Consider the following 25,972-nt stretch of genomic DNA (forward strand, 5'->3'; position numbering starts at 1 on the left):
AAAATAATATTGCAAAAAGAAAGAATGTGTAACGTGACAAAGAAGCACCCACTGATTTGCAAAGGCGTTTTATTTGCACTGTGTCCAGCAAAGCACCCGTTTAGAGTAAATCCAGCATTTTATGTCAACTGGGGAATTTTAAAGAACTTTGCTGTGCTTATAAACTAAATTTGAATCCCTATGTGTGTTTTAAGATAGGACACACCCATGTAATAAATATATTTTCATTTCATTTTTATCAATAACCCCCCCGCCCCCCTGAAAGTGCACGTCATATATGTTTAGTGGAGGCAGACATCTTGAATCCACTATTTTATATTAATACAAATCGAATCAATTCAGACCAGTGACATTGCGAGGATGAAAACCTATTTATTTTCTGGAAACCAGTGACATCACTGAGAAGAATGCAGACAATCCTCTTACTAGAGGCTCATGGCAGGAATGAAAATAAAGACTGTACCTAGATACTAGACAAATCATGGTTTACTAGAGTCTGCCGATATCGCTAATAATGAGTGAATGCTGCCAATGCATTCAGCAGAACCCAGCGACACTGTGCCCAATGCGTTTGCTTGGCCTGTGACATCGCAGATGTGACCAGTGATGTCAGAGAATATAATCAAGAAACCATCATCAGAACTAGTTAGATCACACAGAATATAACCAAGAGACCAGTTACCTTATCAATTATGAAGCCAATCCGTGCTCTAGTTCTGTGTGACATCATAACTGTTACCACTTACTATACTTTGCTAACGGTTTTATTAAATAAGGGCACAAAATAGTCACCTTGTAACCCGTTATGCTGCCCTAACAAAATGTCTGCCTCTGCTGCTGAGGGCACCACGTTAAATCCGAACGTTATTTTAAATCGAAACAAACAAGCGAATCGTCTCTAAGGAATGCATTTGCCTCAACTGGCAGAACATGGTTTGTGCTTTTGCACTTTGAGAACGAAAAAAACCCCAAAAAACATTGGTTAAAAAAACATCAAGTTATACACAGCGAGTATGTATACATGTGTCTATACACATATATACATAATACTGCAATAAATCACACATTCGGTATGTGCCTGAACTCTTCCAAACTATATACATCTATGTGTGCAGTTGTATAAAATGTTTTAGGCCAATACATACGCACACACATTTTTACATAAACTACATATATACACATACAGTTCCCCCTCCGTTTCCAAGGCAGTGACACCAAGACAGTCAACGCTTCTCCAAAAGCAGGCCGTGGCAAAAGATTTAATAATTCAGCTTCATCACGGGCCTCTCCCGACTGCTGTCCGTCGTTTGGGTGGCAATGCGTTTGCGGTTTCTTTTGAGTTTGGAAAGGTCCTTATCAAAGACTTCTCCCGATCGAAGAGCTGACACAAGGTCATCGAATTCCCCTTCTTCTTCTCCATTTTCCTTGGCTTTCCTGGCTTTGCGTTCCCGTTCACGCTGCTCTTTAAGCTGTACGCAAATACAAAAACAATGTTTACCAACATCCCATTCCAAAAAGAAAAACAAGCCTAGAGACTAATTCAAGAACATTAACAGTCCAATCTACCTACACACTGGGCAAAAGTATACGGAAACCTGATCATCACACCTACAAGAGCTTGTTGGATATCCCATTCCAAAATCATGGGCATTAATATGGGGTTGGCCTCCCCTTTGTGTGGCCACAACAGCCCCCAATCTTCTGGGACGGCTTTCCACAAGATTTTGCAGTGTGCTTATAAGAATTTGTGCCTATTCAGCAAAAAGAGCATTTTTGAAGTCAGGTATTGATGTTGGATAAGGAGTAGGGTTGCCACCCGTCCGGTTTTCAACCGGACAGTCCGGGTTTGGCGTCTTGTGTACGGGTGTCCAGCCAGCGGGCACCCGTACACAAGACACTCTGCTGACACCGGCACTTTAAATTTTCTCGCAGATGCGGCTGCGAGGTCCTTGGTAAGTGCGATCCACGGCATTTTGAGAGCCAGCGGGGCTGACTAGCAAGATACTGAAGCTTGGCCCAGTGGGAGATTCCTCCATCCACACAGTTTAGCGTAGATGGAGGAATCTGTTGCACTTTTTCCATCTGACCATAGAAAATCTGCAGCTAATCTATAGGTGTATGGGCAGCTTAAAGGTGTTCAATAAGGCTGAGATGAGCACTGTGCAGGTCACTCCATTTCTTCCACACCAAACATGTCAAACCATGTCTTTATGGACCAGGCTCTGTACACTCAATCTGAACTCAAGCATTTGGAGAGGTGTTCACATAGTAGGTGTGATGGCCAGGTGACCACAGTCCATTAAATAAGCAGTGTATTAGAATTCTAAAAGGTGGCCATACACTCTACAACCATCGCAAGACTTTAGTCTTGCAATGGTTGTACAGGGATTAAAAAACGTACGATCTGCCTATCTTGGACAGGCAGATCGCACTCTCGATCATCGCAAGCCCGCCCCCCTGAGGGGCGGGCTTCCGATGACCGCAATGCTGAACGGGCAGTGTGTGCGTGCGCACACCGGCCCGCTCGGCATTTGTCTTCCGAGCACCGTTCTAACCAGCCGAGAATCGTACGATTCCCGGCTGGTTTTCGAACATGCTGGTTCGACAGAAGACGTGCGACCGTACAGTAGAAACGGTCGCACGTCTCCGTTCACACTGCTCGATTATCGTACGAAAAACCGATCGCATACGATTATTGTACAATAATCGTGCAGTGTATGGGCACCTTAAGCGAATCCAGCGGGTTGAATCAGCAACTGACTTTATATATAGCTTGCTAGTACAGCAGCGATATCTCTCTGCCTGACATACTGACTTAGTCCTCTGCTGCCATGCAGTCTTGCTACTCCTTGCTTTCGTTGTCATGTAAAAGAAGGAAATTCAGCTCATAGCAGCAGTATAAGCGAGTCAATCTCTTGTGGGCGACAGACAGAAATAAAGACCATCTGCAAAGTGTCAACCAGCAAATGTGGATAAATTGTTTTAAACGTCTGCAAGCTAGCTATATCCAGTGATATTTAGGGACGATGTCCCATAAATCATAGCTCCATTCCTCTGCAATGGCCTTTAAGTAAACCTACCATAACAGAAATATGGTGGCTGTCTATGCGGACCTTATTCAAACACAGTTAACTGGCTGTTATACAGACCAACTGGCTACTTTAAAGAGTAATAGTGATAGCGAAGCATGCAAGGCAGAGAATGTTGATCAGTAACTGCATTACAAACACTTGAGGGGTTGGTGGCCCCCAGTTGGGTCCAAAGCGCACAAGAGAGAAGCCCAGGACATTGACCTTCAAAAATTCGATTAGATTGACTTCAAAGGCCAAGCCCATCCAAAACCGATCCAACAGCTTTGGGTGGATGCTAAAATGTTCAAAAGAATACCAGATCTCTCAAGCGGACTCTAGTGTTGAACATCTTCCCAACACACTTCCTGGCTGTACCAAAATGTCAAGGCTGCAGGTAGGGCCTGCCCAAACGGGGATGCTTGGAAAAAGCCAGAAGCAGCACAATTTAACCCCTTCGTGACGGGAGACGTGCACTGTACGTCCAGCCACAAAGGGACCAAATGACACCAAGAAGACCTTTTTAAACTTGCTGAACATTTATCAATTAGAGCCACAGCTAAAAAAGCCAAATACAAGCTGGAAAAATGTATTCTATACTGAACCTCTACTTTTATACCATTTGCTATAATTGTTAGATACAGCGCATGGATCTCAGCAGAACTAAATCATTCCATTATGTTGGCCGCAATAAGGGAAAAGACACTTCAAAGCTCCCAGCGATGATTATCTAAAGATGTTCTGTTTATTGAACATCTGACATTTGTCTTGCAGGAACTCAAGCTCACTCAATCACGTTAATTAAACACATGAAATGACTGACAACGAACAAGAGGAGACAGAAGATATAGTTTATATTATGCCGGTGACTTCACTCCGCTAGTCTGCTTTCTGCGATGTTCTCATCCGGCAACACTCAGACAGACAATCGACTTCCAAGGACCTTGTCTCTCATGTGCTTCAACTGCGGATGTAAACCTGCAGCGCTGTTATTGTCTATGGAGTATTACTGGCCTTGTGTGATTTACTACAGCTGAAATGTTATAAAGCCTTGAACAAAGATCAACATTAGGTAATCTTATTTTTTTTCCACGTTTGCAGACCTGCTTCTCCCTGCTGGTCGTCAGAAGCATATCATCACCCAGTAAATTTACTAGCATAAGCACAAGACTGGGAAACTGCTGCACAGAGTTCATTTACAGTCTAACCATAAAACCTCTACAGGCTCTTCAAATGCTTAGCGAGCCCAACTGGAAATAAACAAGTGTTCACTGTTTATAGGCACAGATAAAGTGGATTTGCCCTGCCTGTTAGCCTCTACTGTAGATCACTCCCCATAGAGACAAAGCCTATAAACTTTTAGCTAAGTTCAGAGCCTGTTCAGAAGTAACATGAGGGCAATCAATGGCACTTTCTAAATCAGATGACTTCACTGTCCTATACAATAATTTTTATTTATTTTGTTTAAATGTGACAGTAAAGCCCATTTATAATCTGAATCTTCACTATAGAACCACTGTAATGGTAGTTTTGCTTCACTTTATTTTAAGTCCAATGGTGGGCCTAGGTGCACTCAAGGCAATAAGGTACAGAGAGTAGAGGCACTCACGGGTCTTGTGATGAGGCAACATGGATACATTTATTGGGCTGGTAAAAAAAACAGTCTGACATGGCTGTTCTGAGCAGGGAGAAAATACAACTGAATAACAGCACCCATACCTGAAAGGCAAGACTGCACTATAACAACTTACTGTTAGAGACTCTGTTCGATAACTTACTGTTAGATAATTACTAATGTCCATTTCTGACCAGTTCACTTTAAACACTGTTAGTAAAGTTTTGTAGTGGATACTTCACATCCAATAAAAAATTTTTTTTTAAAACTAGATCAATATACTTGTGTGAAAGATTTTCCAACCTGTGCCTCCATGCGTGCTCGCCGTTCCTCCTCTTCCTTCCTCTTCCTCATGTTCTCGTTTTCCTGCTTTGCTTCAGACAATGCCTGGAGAAACTGGTCAAAAATCCCAAAGAACTCGTCTGGCTGCATCTTGTTGGTTTCCTCTCCAAAATGTTTGGCTGCGTTCATATACTACAGGGATTTAAGCAGGAAACATTATTCTTAACAAAGTCAAAGATGGCTGCCAAGATTACACTGGGCCTCATGTATCAAACATGTCTACAAGAAAGAGTGCTGTCTAAGAACCAATCACAATCCAGCTGTCCTTAGAAAACGAGAGAGAGAGAGAGAGAGAGAGTGAGAGAGAGAGAGAGAGAGAGAGAGAGAGAGAGAGATGGATGGGATAAAATAAATCTGATTGGCTGCTGAACACTTTTCTGTTGGAAACTTGATTCATGAGGCTCAAAAACATCATAGCAGCATCACTACAAGAGGTTGCATAAATGCGTGTAAACCGAATACCTGGCACTTTTGTATTACTTAACCTTTTATTTCATCTAACAAGTGACAGTAAAAGCAGGAGGCACGTTTCTCCTACATAAAACAAAGTCTGCACCACAGGAGTCAAAGTTCTTGCCCTCAAAGCTTTGATGTGGCTAGGATCCTTCTGTGGCCGTATGGCCCGTTATTAAAACCATATGTGTGCCTTGGGGGATGCATTTGTGTTTTTATTTGACTTCAGAAAAACATTTTCTAAGCAAGGCAGAACAAAGTTGTTTTTCTGGGCCTCTGTTTTGAAAGTGGCCTATTCAGATCAGTCCAGAGAGCTGACAACATAAGATTGTATTTGGTGAAGCACAGTCAATGTCACATTATGAAATGCTCTGTAAAAATGGACATGACATCAGAACTGCAGTCATTCTTCAAGTTCATTTAAAACTGAACAGGGCAGGAGCTACACAAGTAGGTTCTGATTGTGCGAGCATACGTCTAAAAACACTGCAGATCAATCGCCTGCTTTAAAACGCATGAGGTTTAAATCACAAACCTAAAAACACCAGTATAAGAATCCTTGTTTTCAAGAAAGGGACCATTTTCAGCAAAGTACAATGAGATATGAACTAGGGCTGCAACAACTAATCGACATAATCGATTATAATCGATTATTGAAAAAGTTGTCAACTTTTTCAATAATCGATTAATCAGCTTCCGATCAGTTGGTCCCGTTCACGACTCCAGACACGCTGCGCGCCGCACCTCCTCCCCACCTCACTCGCTGCTGCCAGACCCGCCCGCATCCACGCTCTTCACGCCGCACCTCCTCCCCGTCTCACACTCACCGCCCACCCACATCCACGATCGGCAAAGGGACGCGGGGAGATGTAGTAAGGAGGAGCAGGTGTGGGGGGATGACAGCCGCCAATAGACAGGTCCGATCTCAGAAGCAAGTTGCTGGAAGACTGCTCAGGTAAGCCTGCACTCCCCCCCACATGGTGCTCTATAATGTATTGCTGGGATTTGTATTCCTCGATAGCTGATGGTACATTGTGCTGTATATTATACATAGGAATACAAATCCCAGCAATACATTGTACACTGTATGTATAATGTATTGCTGGCATTTGTTGTATTCCTAAATAGCTGGTGATATTCTGCACTGCGCTGTATAGAGGACTACAAATCCCAGCAATAATGCATTACACAGCGGAATACCACCAGCTATAGAGGAGTACAACAAATTCCAGCAGTAATACATTATACAGTGGTGCAATGCGGAATACCACCAGCTATAGAGGACTACAAAACCCAGCAACAGTACATTATACAGCGCAAGGCAGAATACCGCCAGCTATAATGTACTATTGCTGGGATTTGTTGTAGTCCTCAATAGCTGGTGATATTCTGCATTGCGCTGTATAATGTACTATTGCTGGGATTTGTAGTCCTCTATAGCCGATGCCATTCATTGCTGTATAATTTTACACTTTCCATTTCACTATATTGCACACCACACTATTTTTTTTCTTTTTTACTTCCACCGCTCCAAGCTTGCTCCTGTGATGGACTGCAATCTCAATACAAACTAGTAGTCCATCACTGGAGCCATTTTTAAAAATTTTATTGTTTATCCGATTAACCGATTAATCGAACTTAATAATCGGCTAACTAATCGATTTTGAAAATAATCGTTAGCTGCAGCTCTAATATGAACATTTACATACACATGGCTTAAAATGACCTTTCCGTTATTTCGAGCGGCTGGGGGTCAACAAAGTGGCAGAGATCGAAGACATGGGCCTGCCAGAAAGGTAAGTACACATGCTTGTTTAAAACATGGGCTTTGTTTACTTGGGACCCAGGGTAATTTCAAACAAAGACCCTTACCCTGGTGTGTTACCTTTGTGAATGGAGCCCAATGTTTGCAATAGAGCTTTATAGGTGATTTTCAGCAGCATGAGCACAGTGATGACCACAAATAGTACGCTCAGGACTCCAATGAGTTGTATCATATATAGCATAGATTATCCCCTGAACAAAAATCATGTGAAATTGTAATAATAATAAAAAAAAAAAAAGTCACCCATTTGGCTCTAGTGTTACAAGGATGCTAGCAAATTGTGAAAGGTTGCGCCCAAAAAATCTCAGCCTATGGTATTAGCCACAATACTGCACAACTGCATAACTGGGCTGACCTAAAGCTGTCATCAATACCCCTGGCTCGGACTTACTGACCCAGGCTTAGAGTGCAACTTCTTTGAGACTGTTGTCAAAGCACTTTGGCTTCCGAAATTAGTTTGCTGCCCTCAAAATCCTACATTTTGATTATGGGTGGTTTTCTAAATCACTCCCCTGCTTCGAATGCCTCTAGGAGCTCCAGTGACAGGTTGCATTGCTTGAGTTGCTCTCTGGCACAAGGCTGAAAAAGGGAGCTTCACACTGCAATCTTTGTAATGTTAAGCAAAAGGAGAGATTTAAAAACAAGTAAGATTCCCTTGCGATGGCTACAGCAATGGGATGGAGCTGGAAACTAAGGAAAAAATACCATAATGAAGTTCCCAGGAAATCTGAAAAGGCAAGATGGTGAGTAAACCGGCCAAAATGTACCCAACACATAAACATCACTTTTGCAGATGCTAACCCTTTAAAACAGTAAATTTGTTTAGGGTAATATACACCTTGTTACAAAGGGGATATTTAAAATGTGAAGTAACCTGATGGGATAAATACGTTTTCACATGCCTGCTATAGAAAGGAATGCACTTAGTAATATGCGTCATCTTGGGGGTTTTGATGGATTCCTAAATGCCCCCCCCTCCTCTTCTGAATGTTGACTTCCACCATCTCCAGGTGTACCATCACTCCCATAGGCCCTGGAGCTGCAATGACTTCACTACAGTTGCAACATATGAAGCAAAATGTGAAGCCTCATTTACATCATAATTTACTCTAGTTGCTATTATTCTGAAGTAGTTGGCACTTATCTATCATACCTTTCAGGCTTATCTAGGCTTGTTCCAGTTTTCAGACCCAGAAACTGAGAAAATAGGAGTCAAATTTGGCAGCAATGTTATTATAACCAGGCAGCACAGTGGTATGGTGGTTAGCACTTCTGTCTTGCACTAGGGGGTCCTCAGTTAAAAACCTGGTCAGGACACTATCTGCAAGGAGTTTGCATGTTCTCTCTGTCCTTGTGTGGTTTTCCTTCCACACTCCCACAAGACATGCTGGAAGGTGAATTGGCTCCTGTCTAAATCATCCCTGTGTGCGGCCCATGTGAGATAGGGACATTAGATTGTAAGCTCCTCGAGGGCAGGGAGTGATGTGAATGTCCAACTATGTAAAGCACTGCGTATATTGTCTGCGCTATATAAATACTAGTAATAAATAACCGTACTGATTAGAATCCTAGAAAGTACAGAGAACATCAGACCATCCTCAGTGTTGGTAAATGTACCATTTGTGCCTCCTATTTTTTCCATCACAGCCCATGCAGTTTGTTTGTAAAAACAAATTAAAGAACAGATGTACAAAGTAATTCAGATTAGTAGCCAACAGTGTATGTACAGCTAAAACTTGTATTTCTAGTTGTGCATAGTGTAGGCCAGGTTTAAAACCAGAGTATTTTTGCTGCTTGGATCCAGTTGGAAAAATTGGTTAACTCCAGCCAGTCTTACTGTTATACGGTAAAGCAGTGTAAATCTCAGGACTGGATAATAAAAATAAAAATACTTTCAGAGGTTAACCAGTTCCCTTATATCTATTTCAATGCTGGATTCAACAAGGCACCTGGAGATCAACTTCAAATGAATGGCATTTCAGTGTAAAACATTTGTCTTCATTATTTTCTCCACCATACAAAGAACAAGCACCCTGTAACGTTCCAGGAACTGGGATAATGTGCTCACAACATGTGAACAACTCGCATCAATGTTCTGATTGCAGTCAAAAATCTTGTTACATTCTTGCTGTAGTTTCTGCTGTGTGATCCCCAAGCAGTGGAGGCCATACAGCTCCCGGCTGAGATTGGTTTGAATTAGGAACAACTGGCACATATGAGAGCAGTCTGAGATGTTCACAGATGTGTACTCACCAGCTCCTTGGACTCTGCCAGCAGATCCTCAACATCTGAAAAGCTGAAGCCAGCGACAGTAATAAACTGACTGACAACCGAGACAAACTTGTCCCCGGGCGCAGAGGGCTGATTCTTCTGATATTCCAGCTCCTGGGCAAGGGATATAAAACATACTGATCACCCCCATGCACTGTATGTTGGCACATTTCTTTTTTTATTTAAAGGAAACGTAGTGAAGGAGAATGCCAATGCTGAACTCTTCTAAAAAAGAGAACTTACTCAATTGCCATGATGATCCAATGGCTCCCAAAATTTCTAAAACGCTGATCTGGAACAAGCTTGCAGGTTAGGAGTTTTGACCTCACTCTAACATTGCAAACATTACAAGGTTAGTGACTATGAAAGTACTGGAGCCACAGAAAACCAGACATTCTCAGAAGAGGGTCAGCGATGAAAGGCTACATATTCCTCTCTGTACAGATTCCTGTTAATAGGTTTTAAAATTGACATGAAACTGTTCCTAGTTTTAAATCTTCTGTGTAGTGATATGGAGAGATCCCACACCTTTTCATCTCTATATATTGGTGAGCTGTTTTTTTAAGCAGAGCCACCTGCAGGTGAAACTTGGTGCTACACTCAATCATTCCTATGTATCACTGCGCTATATGGCTGGACAGACCAAATGAAAAAGAATGGCCTACTTCATGTTACTACTTCTTGGTTATAATCCAACCGAAAGCCTCTGGAAAGTTTTGTCAAGAAGAGCTCCAGTTATAATAAAATCAACCAGTAAAATTAAAAAAACTTACTTAATACAGCATTGTTAACAAAACATCTTTATAAATGATATACTGTATGTTGTAAAGGTGCGTGTAATGTAGGTTACAAATCACTTTCTAGCAGGTAAACCCGTTTCCCTTACTTCCATTATATAACATATCAAACAGGAACATCAGGACAGATGTATGGGAGAGGAATACAAAAATCCTACATTGAATTTGTAAATCCTTAACCATTAATCTGCTGCTGCCAGTCCCTTCATTTATAAATCCTTCACAGGGAAATGTTTGCTAACTCCCCTTCCTCTGTTGTGGGAGGAAGTTGTGAGCTCTCTAATGTAAATTGTAGTACTGGTCACTGGTCATCACAGCAATCACAAGGAACAGAGCCTTTGAATAAGCTCCCTACGCTTTGATCTGAACCATCTGATAAGTAGTGAGGTGGTTAAAGTCCTTTTATAAACAATCTTGGGCAGCAGTAGTTGAACCTGGATAGTAAGCGATCAAAGAAAAGTACCATGAAATGGGTACATTCATGTCAATACTGCCATTTCTAGAACGTATAAAGAAACCCCATGAGAGAAATAAGCAGGCTGATATAGAAAATTGTCTTTCTTGGCTTCTTTAGAACTGCATGTGCATATTGAGTCTGTGTCTCAGATGTATTAAAGCCAGACACAGCCAGGCTATTAGCATTTTTAGAAGGTCCCCAGCAGTGACAGTCCCATGTTTCAACGTACTTTCAACAGGGTGCGAATACTTACAGTTTCTACAGCTTTCAAGCCACTCCTCAGGGTAACCACCTCTTTCTCCAGCTCAGTCATACTGTATTGAGGGAAAAAAAAATTAATAAAAAATTATTTATTTATATATCTATCTATATGTATGTATATATATATAGATATATCGATATACATATATCTATATACATATATCTATATATCGATATACATATATCTATATATCGATATACATATACGGTATGTGCAATCTGAGATTCTGCTATTACGTCTGGAGTTTAGCTAGTTTACTACCAAGTGTTAATACAGAGTACCAGACTAGCATTCTCTGCACAAGGACCGCAAAAGAGGGTAAGTATAAATTAATTCATATTCACCTGAATAAAAAAGAGATCACCATGTGGGCACCATGAGGTCACTATATCTGCATCAAAAGAACAAAAAAAAGCCTGAGATGTTCTAACCCTTCCACATTTAATGTATACACACACGCTGTACATAGGATCACATGTTTGCTGCTGCTACTTACTTGACTTTTGCAGCCTCAGGGATACTTTGGAGCTCTTCATGTAGACTGACAACTTTGGGATACTTCTTTTCTACCACAGTTATAAGATAGTGCAAAAGGGTGATGTTCCTGTAAGAACAAACACAGCATTATGGAAATGTTCCAAGAACACAGACATTAAAAGGTTAGCCCACCCAGATGGATATTTAACTTTTGCACCGTTGCTGCTGGGTTCAATCAGAGGCCAAACATTTTGGGGGCTTCAGCAGGTCCAACCACTTACGTCTATTGCTAATGGTTTTAATTTGTCCCCTATTTATTGACATTATGGACATTACACCAGGTGGATTATGATCCCTTCTCCTGCATTAGGACACTCCACTGTGTTGGAGAAGGCAGAGCCAGAAACTCTCTCCTACACTCTCACCTCCTACAAGAATGTTCCTCATTAACAACTTGGCACGGCACCATAGCTGATTAGTTCATTGTGCTGCCTCTTACTCCCCCAGTCTGAACTCTACTGTACAAGGGACTGAAAAGCGTTGATATCAAGTCAACCTCAGGTACTTACACCAGTTGTTCCTAAATATTCATAATGAGGTTTTAAAAGGCGAACTAAAATAAATAAGCGGGTACAATTTCTCTCATAGCAGAACACCATAGGGTCCACTCACACCAGCGCTCTAACCTTTATATAGCATGGGCACATAGGACAGAAAGCAAAGTGCCTTGTTGAGACTGCGTTGGGCAACACTGCTCAACTGGGCTGCTGTGAATGAGCCCTAAATGCGAGGCCAAGAGTACAACTATAAATATCTGCTCCAGGTAAGGCTAGTGTCACACTTGTGATCCTGTCGCAAGTGAGAATTCACCAGCGGCAGGAACTCTAGAACAGGGGTAAGCAAACTCGGCACTCCAGCTGTTGTGGAACTACAAGTCCCATGAGGTACTGCAAGACTCCGACAGCCACAAGCATTACTCTCAGAGGCCGAAGTAAGATGGGATTTGCAGTTTCACCATAGCTGGAGTGTCAAGGTTGGCTACCCCTGCCCTAGAATATGCAGGGAGATCCAGAAGGGTGGCCAGAATTCATGTTTCCCACCACTGTAATGGGTCTCAACATTTCATGCAGGTACATGGGGATCATATATCCACATTATCATTTTGTAGTATAGAAGGGATTTTACCACCCCAAGAGAAGGTGATGTTCATCATAGGAGACTCCTGCAGACTGAGGCGCTGTGGATCTTTAAACTCCTCTAGGGTAAAGCGTAGGTGGAATGTGAGCTTGCATTTAACATGAGTGATTTCTAATTATATTAGCTTTACGAGTGATTTGTCATTTTTTTGTCTTTAGTGTATTGATTTATACAAAGGATATTTTTCTATGATATATTCCCTTTCTTTTTTTTCTTGTACATTCTCTTGTTGCAGAGAGAGATTTTTTTAGTGTAAGCATTAATGTTGTATGTCTTACAAATTTTTTTCTCCTGTACCCCCTTGTTGAGGGAGGGTATTTTAAACCAGTATGTAGTAACTAGTGTAGCCCCTATAGATATAGTTATATGTGTTCATGTGTATATGTGCTATCACAGCGATTTCTGTTCCTAACTGTAAAGAGTTAACTTGTCCTCGTGTGTGATCTGGAGGCAGAGACTTATGGGGATTGAAGTGCAGAACTGACTCTGCAACTTTGCTAATAGAGCTCTTTGGAACTACACATCCCAGGATGCTGTGCGAGAGGGAGGAGGAGGGGTATGAACTGCAGGGATTGAGCATGCTCAGTCTGACTGGGGGATCTGGAGGAGACAGGCCTGTGTGTGAGGCACTGGGTGAATTAGGACTGCATGCAGCCGAGCTGTGTGATTCCCACTGACAGATTGGGACATACATTCTGAAGGACTGCTGTTCATCTGCTCAATTGGAGAGACTGTGTTCGAGCGCCCGAACTGAGGCCTAGTCGCATGGCTGAACCGGCCACCGGAGTGATCCAGCCAGCCCAGCAGAGAGAGAGGGAGCCAGACGGAGCCATTAGAGAGGACTGCGAACATCCTGGATGGGTGAGGACCTTTTGTCGGGGACCCAGATGACTTCCCTCTATGTCGCCTGAACTGGAGAGAGAGAGAAAGGATGTCCGGCATCTGCTAGCAGTCTTCATATCTTTCCAACTGACGTTGAGGATTGGTGAGAGGCCTTTGGCCACGTTGACAAACAGTTTGCTGTTCCCACCTGCATTACAGTAAGGGCCCCAACGCCGGCTAGCTTAGGACATCACTACTGGCCAGTAGACTAGGAAGGGTTGGACATTGCAAGTAGAAGGGAAATCTTAAAAGGGACACACACCCCATTACCAGGCGGCCATTTAAAGACAATTGGCCTCTCATATATCAGTGCTGACAGCATATTGCTGCAGTTACTGAGTTGCAGAGTGTCTCAGCCTGTTGCTACACATTATTGTTGTCATTGCTATTGTATCATAGTTGTTTATTTCTGCTTTATCAGTAAATCTGCTATAAAACTGTTCAAAGGTGTGTTGGTGTGCTGTGGATCCACGATTTGGGCGGTACATTGGTGTAGGGGGATAGAAATATCCGGTTATTCAGCGGCTCCTTCGGGGGTGAGCGCTACACTAGTAACCAGAAACGACTAAAGCTGTGCAGGTTAAAAATCGTCAGTGATGGTTACAAGCTGGATGATTGTTAAAAGAAGTTTGGAGGAAACTCAGCAAGCCGGCTCCTTATGTTCCTTACTACTTCAATCCCAGGACGCGGGACTTCAGCTGTGGGGCGATATGGGAGGTGGAGCAGTGAATTTCTGCTTTTGTGTTGGTTACCTTGCCGGCTTAAAAAATGTAAGTCGCTTGCGACAGAGTGGCGCCTCCCTCATCTAGCTGGCAAGGCAGCGACATATGCAAGCAGGTGTGGGTTTCACAACCCGCATGTGTCCTCCAAAGCAGTCCTGCCATGGGTAAGAGGTCTCATCAGTGGCAGGATCGCAAGTGTGACACTTGCCCAAGCGAGGATTCTATGTTTATAAAGGGTACAAAATGTTAAATCCTATAAAGTAATTAGTAGCTGGATAGAGTGCTATAGTACACCTTTAAATACAGAGAAAGAAATGCTAGTTTCCTGGCTACCATGCAGACACAATAGAATACTATGGAGCAACCTGCATTTCCAGAAGGAGAACTGAACTGAAGCCACTAATTCTCTTACTGCAGGATTGCATTAAATAGAAAAAAGATCCAAGCACCCAAGGAATGAGGGGAATTTGAGAGTCATAAACGACATTGGACATAGGAGGGAAAAATATTGTACAACACATCCATCATTATTGACAGTGTACACCACCCAGGAAGAGTGAAGATGTCAGCAGCAGCAGGCACGGATGCACACAGTGCATACTCCACTCATATACTCCAGTGCTGCAGCACATGCAAACATCGGACAAGGTTGGATTCTGTCCAACGAGTGCATCATATTCACTGTAGAATTTAAACAGCTGAATGTCATCAGCACCATCCCTCTTCCTTACATTACCTCATACAGTCCCCACAGGAGCATTTTCACTTTTTTTTTTCTTCGAATGTTGAAAGCATGAAACAAACCACAGTTCTGGTGGGAAATTAGCAGCTTTCACACATGGGATTCTACACGCACAACACCCCGTTAGAGGTCGGCTGTAGGAAAATGCATAAACCACTGTAAGGAACTTAGTAATTGCCTTGGGTTTTATATATCAGGCTTTTAACATAAGCATTAGTAAGGTATTTCCTGTGTTGTGCAAGCAATGGCCAATTTCATCCTACAGGGGGCAGTATTACAAGGACGTGTAATATGGTAAAGGGTCCATTAGTCCCGGAGCTCAAGTAATAGGTCAGTGTTAGTGTGTAAAAAGCCTATGGTTACTGGGTGGATACATGGCTATATCTTCTATAAACACATTAGTTTGCTTGGTCAAACACAATAAAAAGTGAAATCTATTAAAGCTGAACTCCAGGCAAACTGCTAAATACTCAGATGAAATGGATATATGGGAGCGGTTTTACCTGGCAAAGAATTTGTATTTATAGCCATCAATTTCTGATAATGTCACAGCTCTGCCACACAGCACAACTGTCTGTCTGATGTGATTTTATTCCGATGCAGTTAAGCAACATGTACAGGTCTCGTCTATGAACAGACAGTAAACAGAAATGCACCAGGCTAATGAGCTCATCCCACTGTCAATCTGCTCTCTCCTTCTTTCAGCAAGTCCCTTGTTAGCATATGAGCACTTCAGCACATCTGACTGGCTACTTGTGCTGCTTCCTTAACATTCAGTCCGGGTTCTGCTGTACAGTGGACCGCAAGAGACTGATACCAGTTCATGTTCAGATTAAAAAATAAATACAAATACAGAACTGCAAAAAATTTGACTTTTTACCTGCCTGCAGATCAGCTCTACAAAGAAATGTTTTAATGTGCATAGAGTGGGCTATGGTCATTGTATGAGACCTCAACAAAAAATCCTAGTTGAAATACATGGATGGGTGATATAATCACTAAAAGACAATCAATTTGCGATTTTACCTATTTTACGTCAAGATGAAAGAAAGCAGCTAACATGCAGTAAAGCACCCTTTGCTCTTTTTTTCCTTCCTGAGTCAGACCTGCTCAGCTATGATTGATCACTACCTGCTAGATTACTCAACTCTACCTCCCACTAACATTCTCTAACAGACTGATAAACACAGAAATAGTGCGAGTCCTGCAAGGGGGAGCATGCTTGGTCTGACCGGAAGACAGTCTAGAACAGTGGTTCTCAACCTGTGTAACCTCAGGACCCACATTTCTCCTCGGTCATTAATTTGCGACCCAAGTTGCACTGCAATGGAACGCATGGCAGTGTGGGTTGCGGTGCTGTGATGGAGCTCCATCCATATTTGCATTGTTTGTACAGCTCCCATGCGCACTTGTAGAGGTGACGGTAGCCAGAATGTGATGTCACTCCAGTCCAGGCACCACTACAGGACATATGAGGGAGCTATAAGCAATGCACGTATGGATGGAGCTCACTCATGGCCATACCCCCAGCCCACCCCACCTCAAGTCGACACTCCGCCCTGGGCAGCATATTTTTAATGGCTGCTCGGTGTGAGAACGGACAATGCTGCGTTAGGGGGTGGCTAGGGGGAGCCTCTCGCATAGAAAAGTGGAAGGCATGTGGCGACCCACTGAACACAGGGTCGCAATCCACTTTTAGGTCACGACCCCACCAGTTGAGAACCAAGAGTCTAGAAAAACATGGTGGAGCTGCATTTTTCTAAGCTAGCTTCAGGTCAGACAAGCATGCTCCCCCCCGGGTACAAGTCTCAAGCTATTTTTAAAGAGCCATTATGTTACAGGATTGGCCCAGTAAGTGCATCACATGCCTACAGGTCCACCAGATGGAAAGATTATAGGTTTTAGGTTGAGATACCTTTATATCTGCTCACCTTGGCTGATCTGTCATTTAGAAAGGATAGAATTTACAGAACTGTGTATAGAAAGCAGTGTCAGCAGAACTGGAGTTAGGGGGACAAAGTCCAAAAATTAAATTACACCTGTAACATGTTCAACTTACTTGTCTATACTGGATTTGGTATCGGCAATCTTGTTTAAGCTGGAAATTTTAAACCCGTAGGCGTTTCCTCTCTGTCCTTTGTTCATGTAGTTTCCAAAAGCAAGGACCACTTCCATCAGCTGCTTTAAGCTTTTACTCTGCAATACTTGCTTGGATGCTGAACGCATTGCTGAACAAAGACAAAATGGGATGCATATCAGTGAGAATATATCAGTGAGTTAAAAAACTAAAGACCAAATAACATTGACTGTAGAAGACAAACCCAACAAATTACTGCTTTGCATATCTATCTATCCATCCATATCCATATCCATCTATCCACTAGCTAACTAAAGAAGGAAAAAGGCCCTCTGTTCTTATCAGTGCATAGCACAGAAAAACCTTCTTAGGACAGAAGGGAGTCACATGTCTCATTCCATCACAAATCCAAAAAATATATATATATATACACACACACACACACACACACACACACACACACACACACACACACACACTTATATAATCAGCACATTACAAAGTTTATAAATAAAAGGTACAATTAATACTTACCATCTACCTTTGGTTTGACTTCAGCAACTCTTTCTGCAAATTTCTTTTTAAAATATAGCGATTGCAGCCGTTGTTGATAGTGATTGATCCTAAAACATACAGCAGGCGATAAGTATGACATTTTTGAGAAATGTATGTTATACATTAAAATGCTTACATGGCCAATGGTGAAGCACAGCATTGCTTAAAAAAATGCATAACACCACTTAAGACAAGTTTGTCATGCAACCAGCATAAGCTTTCTTGGGCATGTTAGGACTTAGCATAAATTCATGCAGGGCTGCCCTGATCTAGCAGTTTGTGATCCCAGTGATTGCATAAGTTCATTGCAGCACAGAAATTATTATGTAGAAGTCCTGGGACATTAAATCAGTCTGGCATGTGGAGCCGATGGCATCCTTCTCCGCCCTTACCTGCAGTTACAGTGCACATACAGACAGGCTGAACATAAACAAAGCAGTTTTTACACTGGCCTGGATCTGTGATAATATCTCTCAAAACTCAGAAAAGAAACAAGACTTAGATTTGCTAGGTGGCTTGGTATGATGATGCGTTTTAAACGTACAGCTACCTTTTCATTGTCTTACTTTTGTTCGCTTACATTCATGGAACAGCTTTAGGTAGAGCAAGTGTCTTCCCGAACAAAAGAATCTATACCTTGTAAAGCAAGGAGATGCAAGAAGAATAAAAAGCTGAAAACCTCCTGTGACAAAAGGCTCAAAAAGGAAAAAGTGAGCAGCTTTCCAAAATGTGAACTTATACGAAATGAAAATCTTTTGCAGCTGTGAAAATTCAAGGTTTACACTTCTCCAAAGCTGCACTGGGAGCAGCACTGAAGAAAAAGGATGGATACTACGTGCAAACCGCATGGGACGCCTGGCAATGTAAAGGAGGTTTAGTTACACTTTAATTCCATCCATCTGGCTTAGGCTGCAGCTTTTGATTATTTTAATGTTTCCCCTAGTATGTGTGAGTTATCTCCTAACACACCAACTGCCCTTATCGCCCTGGTAGCCAAAAGCATACTTATGTATGTAGGGTTCCGAGGCAAAAATCCCACTGCAGACACAACAAGATGATGTCACCATGCTGCTTCAACACAGCACATCAGCACCAAAAATCTCCCTAGGAATAGAAATTCCTAGGTCTAGGAGTCTCTTAGAAGCCCCAACATGGTGCAGTGGGAGTTGCCAGTTGGGTCTCATACAGCAATGTGGCTCCAGAAACCACTACATCTGCTTTGCCCATAGAAGCTCACACCAAGGGAATTGGATATCTTATAGGCTAGGCTAGGATGACCCTCGATGGTATTTATTATTTCATTAGAAGCCATAAGCGGTTATGAGCAAAGAAATTGTATAACATGCACTACGACATCATCACACAACTTTATACAACCATGGTGGCATGTCTCTGTGAGCTGCAGAGCCTCCAGCCAAATATATCAAAGGCCTTTCAGTCAAATAGCAGGGAGCCTTAAAGACTCTTTTAGACATGACACAATAATTTTTTGATTTGGACTGGTTGGGTGGTTATCCTCCTGCCTGCAATTATCTGCAGCCCACTGCAGACAGCTCTAGGTGACTCATCTTGTTAAAATTTAATTAGTCACTTTGGATATTTTTAGTCAAATGCTTGCATTTCCCACAGTATGACCAGTAGACTTGTCACCGAAGGTTTCCTCACCCACTAACACCCCCAGCATTCTGTCTCCATTGATAAAAAAATATTCAAGGATAAAAAAAAAAAAAAATCTATATTTCGGTGGTCCGCTCTGTACATCCCAACCCTTTAGTGATCAGCTTTATCATCTGGGGTCTGGTCATAGAGTAACCACAGCAAACACTACACCTACAGAAAACCTTTATAAACCAATAGATTGAATTGGTATGACTTGTTCACTCTATAAAACAGGTTGTAAAACATAATGCATTGATGAGAACCCTAGTCTTGTCTGGGCTGGAAAAATAATGCAACACAGGCTGACTCAGCTTGCCTTGTCTGTGCATATTAAATTCATCATTTTTGTTCATTACTCCTGGAACCCAGGAAAGAAAATATCTGTAAACCATCATGTGATTAACCTCAACTAAATTGGTTATAAATTTGAAAGAGACAGACAAAATGTTTTTATGACCCTTTCATCATAAAATATCTTCACATTCCTTTGCCGACATGCTGGTAGCCAAAACCTGCGCTGAACAAGTATGAAGGCTGCAAGTGCCTACATTTCCCTCTAAAAATACTAGCTCCCTGGCTGCCATTTTTAATCAATGGCTTTACTACTTTCTGGAGTCACTGACTTGCACGACTCAGGCAAGGAGAGTTGGAGTTAGGTCAGATCTCCTAATCTGCATATTTGTTCTCCTTTCAGGTCTATGTCCCAAAATTGAAGCCAGGGTAAGGCAGCCAATGAGCATTTTCACATTTTCAGAAGGAATTCACATCAGGTTTCCTTTAAATGCTCAGGCCAGTCTTGATTTTAGTAGGGAGGTTCCAGTTATTGATTCCAGAAAGGGTTACATCCCAGAAAATGCTGGACACTAAGTATATCAACAGGTTTATCCAGAGCAGGTAGCTATTGGGAGGTTCCAAATCACGGAGAGGTAACACTGGAAGGTGCTTGCTATTCATTTACCCCTTTAACAATTACAGTCTGTAAATTAACATTCCAGTGAACGATGCCCCATACTCCAGGTACATTAATCCTTTGACAGCTAGCAGCTCTGGTCCCCCCCCCCCCCCCAAACAATCGGAATGGCAACCTAACCTCTGATCACTTTGCTATGGCATATTGATGCAGGCTTGAGTCTTTATTCACAAAATAAGCTTTCAGGCTGCAGTTTGAACTGTAGGCTGAAGATGGCAGTGTGCCTCTGTTTAATATTGTAATTGCAGGATACAGTTATAAAATCAATTATATTAATTTGTTTTTCAAAATTTGTGTGCATTTGGTATTCTATTACTTTTTAAAAATACAACAGTGTACCAAATAAAAGTCTTATATGTAATCTAAAATGTATTTGGTAAGAAAATTAAAGTTATAGTCAATCTAACTGTTGCATGCTGATGCTGCTAAATTTACCCTGAACACTTCAATGACGTCAGGTCACAAAAGGGTTAATGAATGAGTATTGCACTCCTAAAGATATGACTGCTAAGACTAGGAAAGCCTAGGAAAGACAAGTACTTCACAGAAAGTGATTGGAAAGACACAAACCTGCTCATCTCGAAGAGGAATCGGTCTGCTTTGGCCATACGATCCAGCTCATGTTTGTGCTCCTCCAGCAAGTCAATGTCACTCTTCTCCGGAACAAATTTCAGGAGCTGCGAAGATTTCACATAATACTTGTCATTGGAAAATGTAGACACCGCATTGCCAAGCCTATACTTCCGGCAGGTATATATTCCTGCATCTATAATGTTGGCCAATATAATAACGGTCATTGTAAAATGTAAATGCCAGTTCTGCCCTAGGCACTGGCTCGCCATTATGGTAAACAAAGCCCTGCCTGTGTTCCCCAACTTCTACATCTATCTAAACATAGTAAATTCCCCATTATCCAGCACCCAGGGGGATTGGCAGATGTAGTTTCCAGTTCCTTGAGAAAACTCCTCCCCCACATGGATTCTCCCCCTGCAGCCCCATTCATCTGCCAGCAACCAGATTCTGCAGCCGGCAGCAGGCAGTGGGTGGGAGCAAAATCCAGCCTGATACTGGCTATTGCAACAGCAGGCTAGCTACTGCACCTGCCCCCTGCCAATCAACAGAGGAGCGGACCTGATAGAGAAAGTTCTTCGTCATGTCTGCAGCTTTGCTGATTGAAAGCAGGCAGTCTATTATGTTCTCAATTTTTTTTTCTGCCGATTGCTTGAGAGTTCTGGTTGCTTGAGTTCCTGATAACAGGGAGCTTACTGTACCTGTGTCCTGTGCCCACCTACTAGGCCTGAAATGCACGGTTACTATAGCAAAATGGAGACAAGCACAAAACCAAACTCTTAAGTGGACCTTGCATGACAGTCCCCTTCGCCAGAACATTGCAGGAGCACATTCTCATGAGATCTCAAGCACCCAGCTCCCCCTGGAAGCAGCGATGAGGCACAGTGACTTCACAGGGACCTCCTGGAAGTGGGTGAAAGCTTGGGCCGTAGCAAATTTTTGGTTCCAGAAAAAAGAGGGGGGCTGTCAGCAAAGCAGACCTTGTACTTTTCTTACAAGGTCTGTTTTAAAAGGAACAGTAGCATGCTTAGCTAGTTTTCACGATACCATCCACTGCAAATGTGCTAGCTATTAATATTTCACTATAATAACTCTAAATATCATTCACCCTTTATGTTACCTAAAAGCAGAACCTGATACTGTATACAGCTAAATTTCTCCAGCATCTTGACATTGTGCAATTATCTACGGCTCATCTGTCACTATTTAGTTTCTGAGAGGCAATTTCTCTGTATAAGAGGTGACATGGCTGGAGGTATCTGTCATCCCCTCTGAAGGAAAGGTCAGCGTTGAAGAGACAGACAATCAACATTGGTATCACCCCTCACCTGTTCAAGCATGTCTTTTGGTAAGTCTTCCTGTTCATCCATTGTCAAAATGGCACGCTTAATTTCATCATTCGACAGCTTCAGCCTGCAAGAATGCAAACAGCAGAGCTTGTATAAAGAGATTAATACGTGTCACGGCACAGGACCATTAACAGCACACTACAATGAGACAGGGAATATGGTAGAAGAGTTATACTGGACACAAAATCTTGTAAAATATGGTGTAACCATCTGTATCAACATTAAAAGGGACCGTGTGTCCAGTCCATTCATTCCAACAACAATCTCTCAATAAGATTATATAGACAATTAAACATTCAGACACAAGTTTTTCCTGTAAAATCTCCCCTTGTGTAGACATCCAAAAGGCCTGAAACTGGGTGCCGCCATCTTGGATGTGATGTCAGCAGTCCCACCAAAAGTGACAGTTTATTGAATTCCCCTTTGCTCCTTCTGCAGCAGTTACATAAAATGTGATGTAGAAAGGTAAGGGGTGGGGCACGGAGCAAGAAAATCTAGAGTCACATACATTAATATTTGTAGTAACATTAATTTTCTAGTATTCATATACAAAACATCCATATGGTCAGGGCTCAAAAAATCCACTCGTCCACTCGTCTGTGACGAGCAGACAGTGGAGCAGTAATCACAATGCTGAACTTGTGCAAGACTTTGATTAAACTTTCCAATGTTTGCCACGTTAACAATTCCCAAGTTCACACATGTTAAAATATCTATTGTTCAGTACTAGCCCTACAGGCAAATTGCTTAACACAGAAGCAGGGAACCCACTCTTTAAAACACGACTATGCCGTGGCAAGGCATTAGCAGTGTATAATGTGCAGCTCCCATACAAAAGTGGGTTAAACACCCAAAACTCCCAGGTACATAGTAACAGAGTTGGCCATTGTGACAGGGAAATCTGGATATTAGGATATCCAAGAAGCCAGGGGCTGATTCAGTCACAATGCTTTACTTATCACTCGGGATGCATCGGTACCGATAGTGGCCACTTTCACGAGTACTCATGCTTGTGAAAATGCCCCTATACCAAAAAGCGATATTGGCGCATTCATTTTTCAAATTAATTTGGCTGCCTTAGGTCCTGTGCTTGCTGGAGATCTTGCGGCAGCATTCTTGGGAACCAAGTGGCGCCTGCTTACAGTGCTTCTGCTACCTGCACATCTCCAACTGCTAAGACCCTCCGCCCAAGATAATCAAGCCGGTTCCCTGGCAGCACAGAGTATGTAGTAAATTCAAATATGATTATTCTGCATTGCTGTATAATGTATTGCTGGGATTTGTAGTCCTCTATATCCGATGCCATTCTGCATTGCTATATAATGTTATGCTGGGATTTTTAGTCCTCTATAGTTGGTGGTATTCTGCATTGCTAAATAATGTATTGCTGAGAGTTGTAGTCCCTCTACAGCTTGGAGTCAGTGGCAGAACTACCAGGACCCCAGCAGTTGCAGGCGCGACCGGGCCCTGCGCTCCACCACGGTCCTAAAATCATTAATCTGTATTGTTTTAGAAAAGCTGTCACATGACACACACAAAAAAAAAGTTATAAGTAATTGGTATCAGCGAGTACTTGAGCAAAAGTATTGGTACTCTTACTTGGGCTGGAAAAAATGGCATCAGAGCAGCCCTAATTATCACTATAATAATACTTTTTTTAGTGAACTAACCCTTTAGGATGATTACATGAACATGTGTATCTATATCTTTAAAGGGTGTTTTCTGAAGAGCAACTCCAGGCAGACAAAAAAAAAAAGGACACAGATAATGCAGATTTGAATTGATGAATACATCATTAAATTAATTTGTTCAAATGCAAGCAGTGTAAGTGCCTGCATTTGACCCAGTATTAGCCTCTTGCAGTCCCTGTAGAGCAGAGCTCAAACTAGGGATGGAAAAGCAACACAGGGAGCTAGTCAGCTGTACTGTAGTGCTCATGTGCTAACAATACATATTGTCAGGAGAGAATAGAGTGAAGGTTGAGCTCATCGGCCTGCTGCTTCTCCTTTCACTGTCCAGTCAGAGGCTGGGGGAGGGACAAGACCTGTGTTATTTAATGGCAGCAAAGAAAACTCATGTCTCTTATCCTGCCAAACAGAGCTACGCAGCAGAGCTCAGTGAACCTTAGGAGTGGATAGTCAGAAATACAAATCCTTTGACAGGCAAAACAGCTTCCTTTTATGTATTACAGCCTTGGTTCTCAACTGGTGGGTCATGACCCAAAAGTGGGTTGCGTCCTTATGTTCAGTGGGTCGCAGCAGCACTGTTCGTTCCTACGACAAGCAGCCATTCAAAATATGCTGCCCGGCGCCGAGTGTTACCTTGAGGTGAGATGGGATGGGACTATGGCCAGTGAGGTCACATTCTGGCTCCCGACACCTCTACAGAGCCCACAAGGGAGCTGTACATGCAATGCACATATGGATGGAGCTCTGTCACAGCACAGTAGCCCACACTGGACCCCAGGCTGAGGATCCACTCCAGTTCTCGTAAGGTAGGGAGACTGGGTGGACCTTAAAAAAAAATAAACATTTTTTGGAGTGTGTATGTGTGATAATGTCTGAGTGTGTGAGATTTTCTGTGGTTGTGCGTCTGTCAGTGTTTTTGAGGGCCCATTCACACTGGTACAGTGCAATAATCGCATAGAGCGTGCGATTAACGCACTGTACCATGCAATCACACCTACCATGCATTCTGGTGTGGGAGATGTGTTGCGTTGCCATTCATTTGAATGGTACCCCAAACGCACCTCCCACCCACAGTGCATACGCCCGCACTGACACGCGCGGTTCCCTAATGCCTTGCGTTTCATTGCAGTGAGACTTGGGTCGCGACTTGACCAAGGATAAATGTGGGTCCTGAGGTTATGTATCTCCTATTGTATGAAATATCAAAATTAAATTAAGTAAAAAGCAGGGAGGTTATTTTTTTATTTTCGGTTTTATTCTACAGCCTCCCAAAATTCATGGTGACGATAGGCCGGCATTGACTCCTATCACATTTTTAGTAGAGATATATTTTTCAAACAAACATGCCGATCTAAGCATATGTCCTCTATGAAGTGGGATGATAGCGTCCCATTAAGCAGATATTTATCTATGAATGTGTTTCTACAAACACGTTGTTTGTAACACAGCAGGGAGCATTGCTTTGTTACTCTGTATACATTGGCACTAGATATATACATGTCTGTTGTTCTTGGCAGATGTTAATGGCTGGGGGGTGTTTGTAGAGGTGGGGGAGGGAGGTGGAACACATTAAGATCAAAGCCAGCAAGGTCTAATCACTAAAAACAATGGGAGTTTATGAAATAATCCCTTAGGTGTTTAATTTCCGTAGCAAGCTCGAGCACAACTTTTAGTGCTTCAAGATCTGTTTACTTTAAACAAACAAAAAAAAAATTCTCATGTTATAGAAGAAAAGATACTCTGTGTTCTTTTCCAAAAACAAAAAAATAACAAGTTTGGGTATAATGTTTTACACTGCCATAAAGAAGAAAAATGGTCTGTATAGTCCCACAGTAACCGGATTCATGGGCTCATTCTCCAAGCGCCATCTCTATGCATAGATAGGAAAGCAATGGGGCAATAGTGTTTTTATTATTGACTTATCCATTAATAAAATAGAGGAAAAATACTTGGATACACTTTACATATATACTTGAGAATGATGTGCAGTATAT

General features: G+C 42.2%; 1 protein-coding gene across 2 annotated transcripts in view; it reads right to left on the minus strand.

Moving 5' to 3' along the window:
* Window positions 1-805: 805 nt before the first annotated feature.
* The window catches only part of DAAM1 (dishevelled associated activator of morphogenesis 1), a 99,026-nt gene continuing 73,859 nt past the window's right edge, over window positions 806-25,972 (minus strand). For both annotated transcript variants that reach the window (XM_018562769.1, XM_018562762.1), the window contains 9 exons: window positions 22,270-22,354; window positions 20,942-21,048; window positions 17,722-17,810; window positions 17,170-17,338; window positions 11,587-11,694; window positions 11,082-11,142; window positions 9,557-9,688; window positions 4,987-5,157; window positions 806-1,469 (listed from right to left, as the gene is read on the minus strand). In XM_018562769.1, the coding sequence (XP_018418271.1) occupies window positions 1,260-1,469; window positions 4,987-5,157; window positions 9,557-9,688; window positions 11,082-11,142; window positions 11,587-11,694; window positions 17,170-17,338; window positions 17,722-17,810; window positions 20,942-21,048; window positions 22,270-22,354 (1,132 nt within the window). In that variant the 3' untranslated portion in view covers window positions 806-1,259. The remainder of the gene's footprint in view (window positions 1,470-4,986; window positions 5,158-9,556; window positions 9,689-11,081; window positions 11,143-11,586; window positions 11,695-17,169; window positions 17,339-17,721; window positions 17,811-20,941; window positions 21,049-22,269; window positions 22,355-25,972) is intronic.

The sequence above is a fragment of the Nanorana parkeri genome, unplaced genomic scaffold (genome assembly GCF_000935625.1).
Source record: "Nanorana parkeri isolate BGI_ZX_2015 unplaced genomic scaffold, ASM93562v1 scaffold20, whole genome shotgun sequence".
Lineage (NCBI taxonomy): Eukaryota > Metazoa > Chordata > Amphibia > Anura > Dicroglossidae > Nanorana > Nanorana parkeri.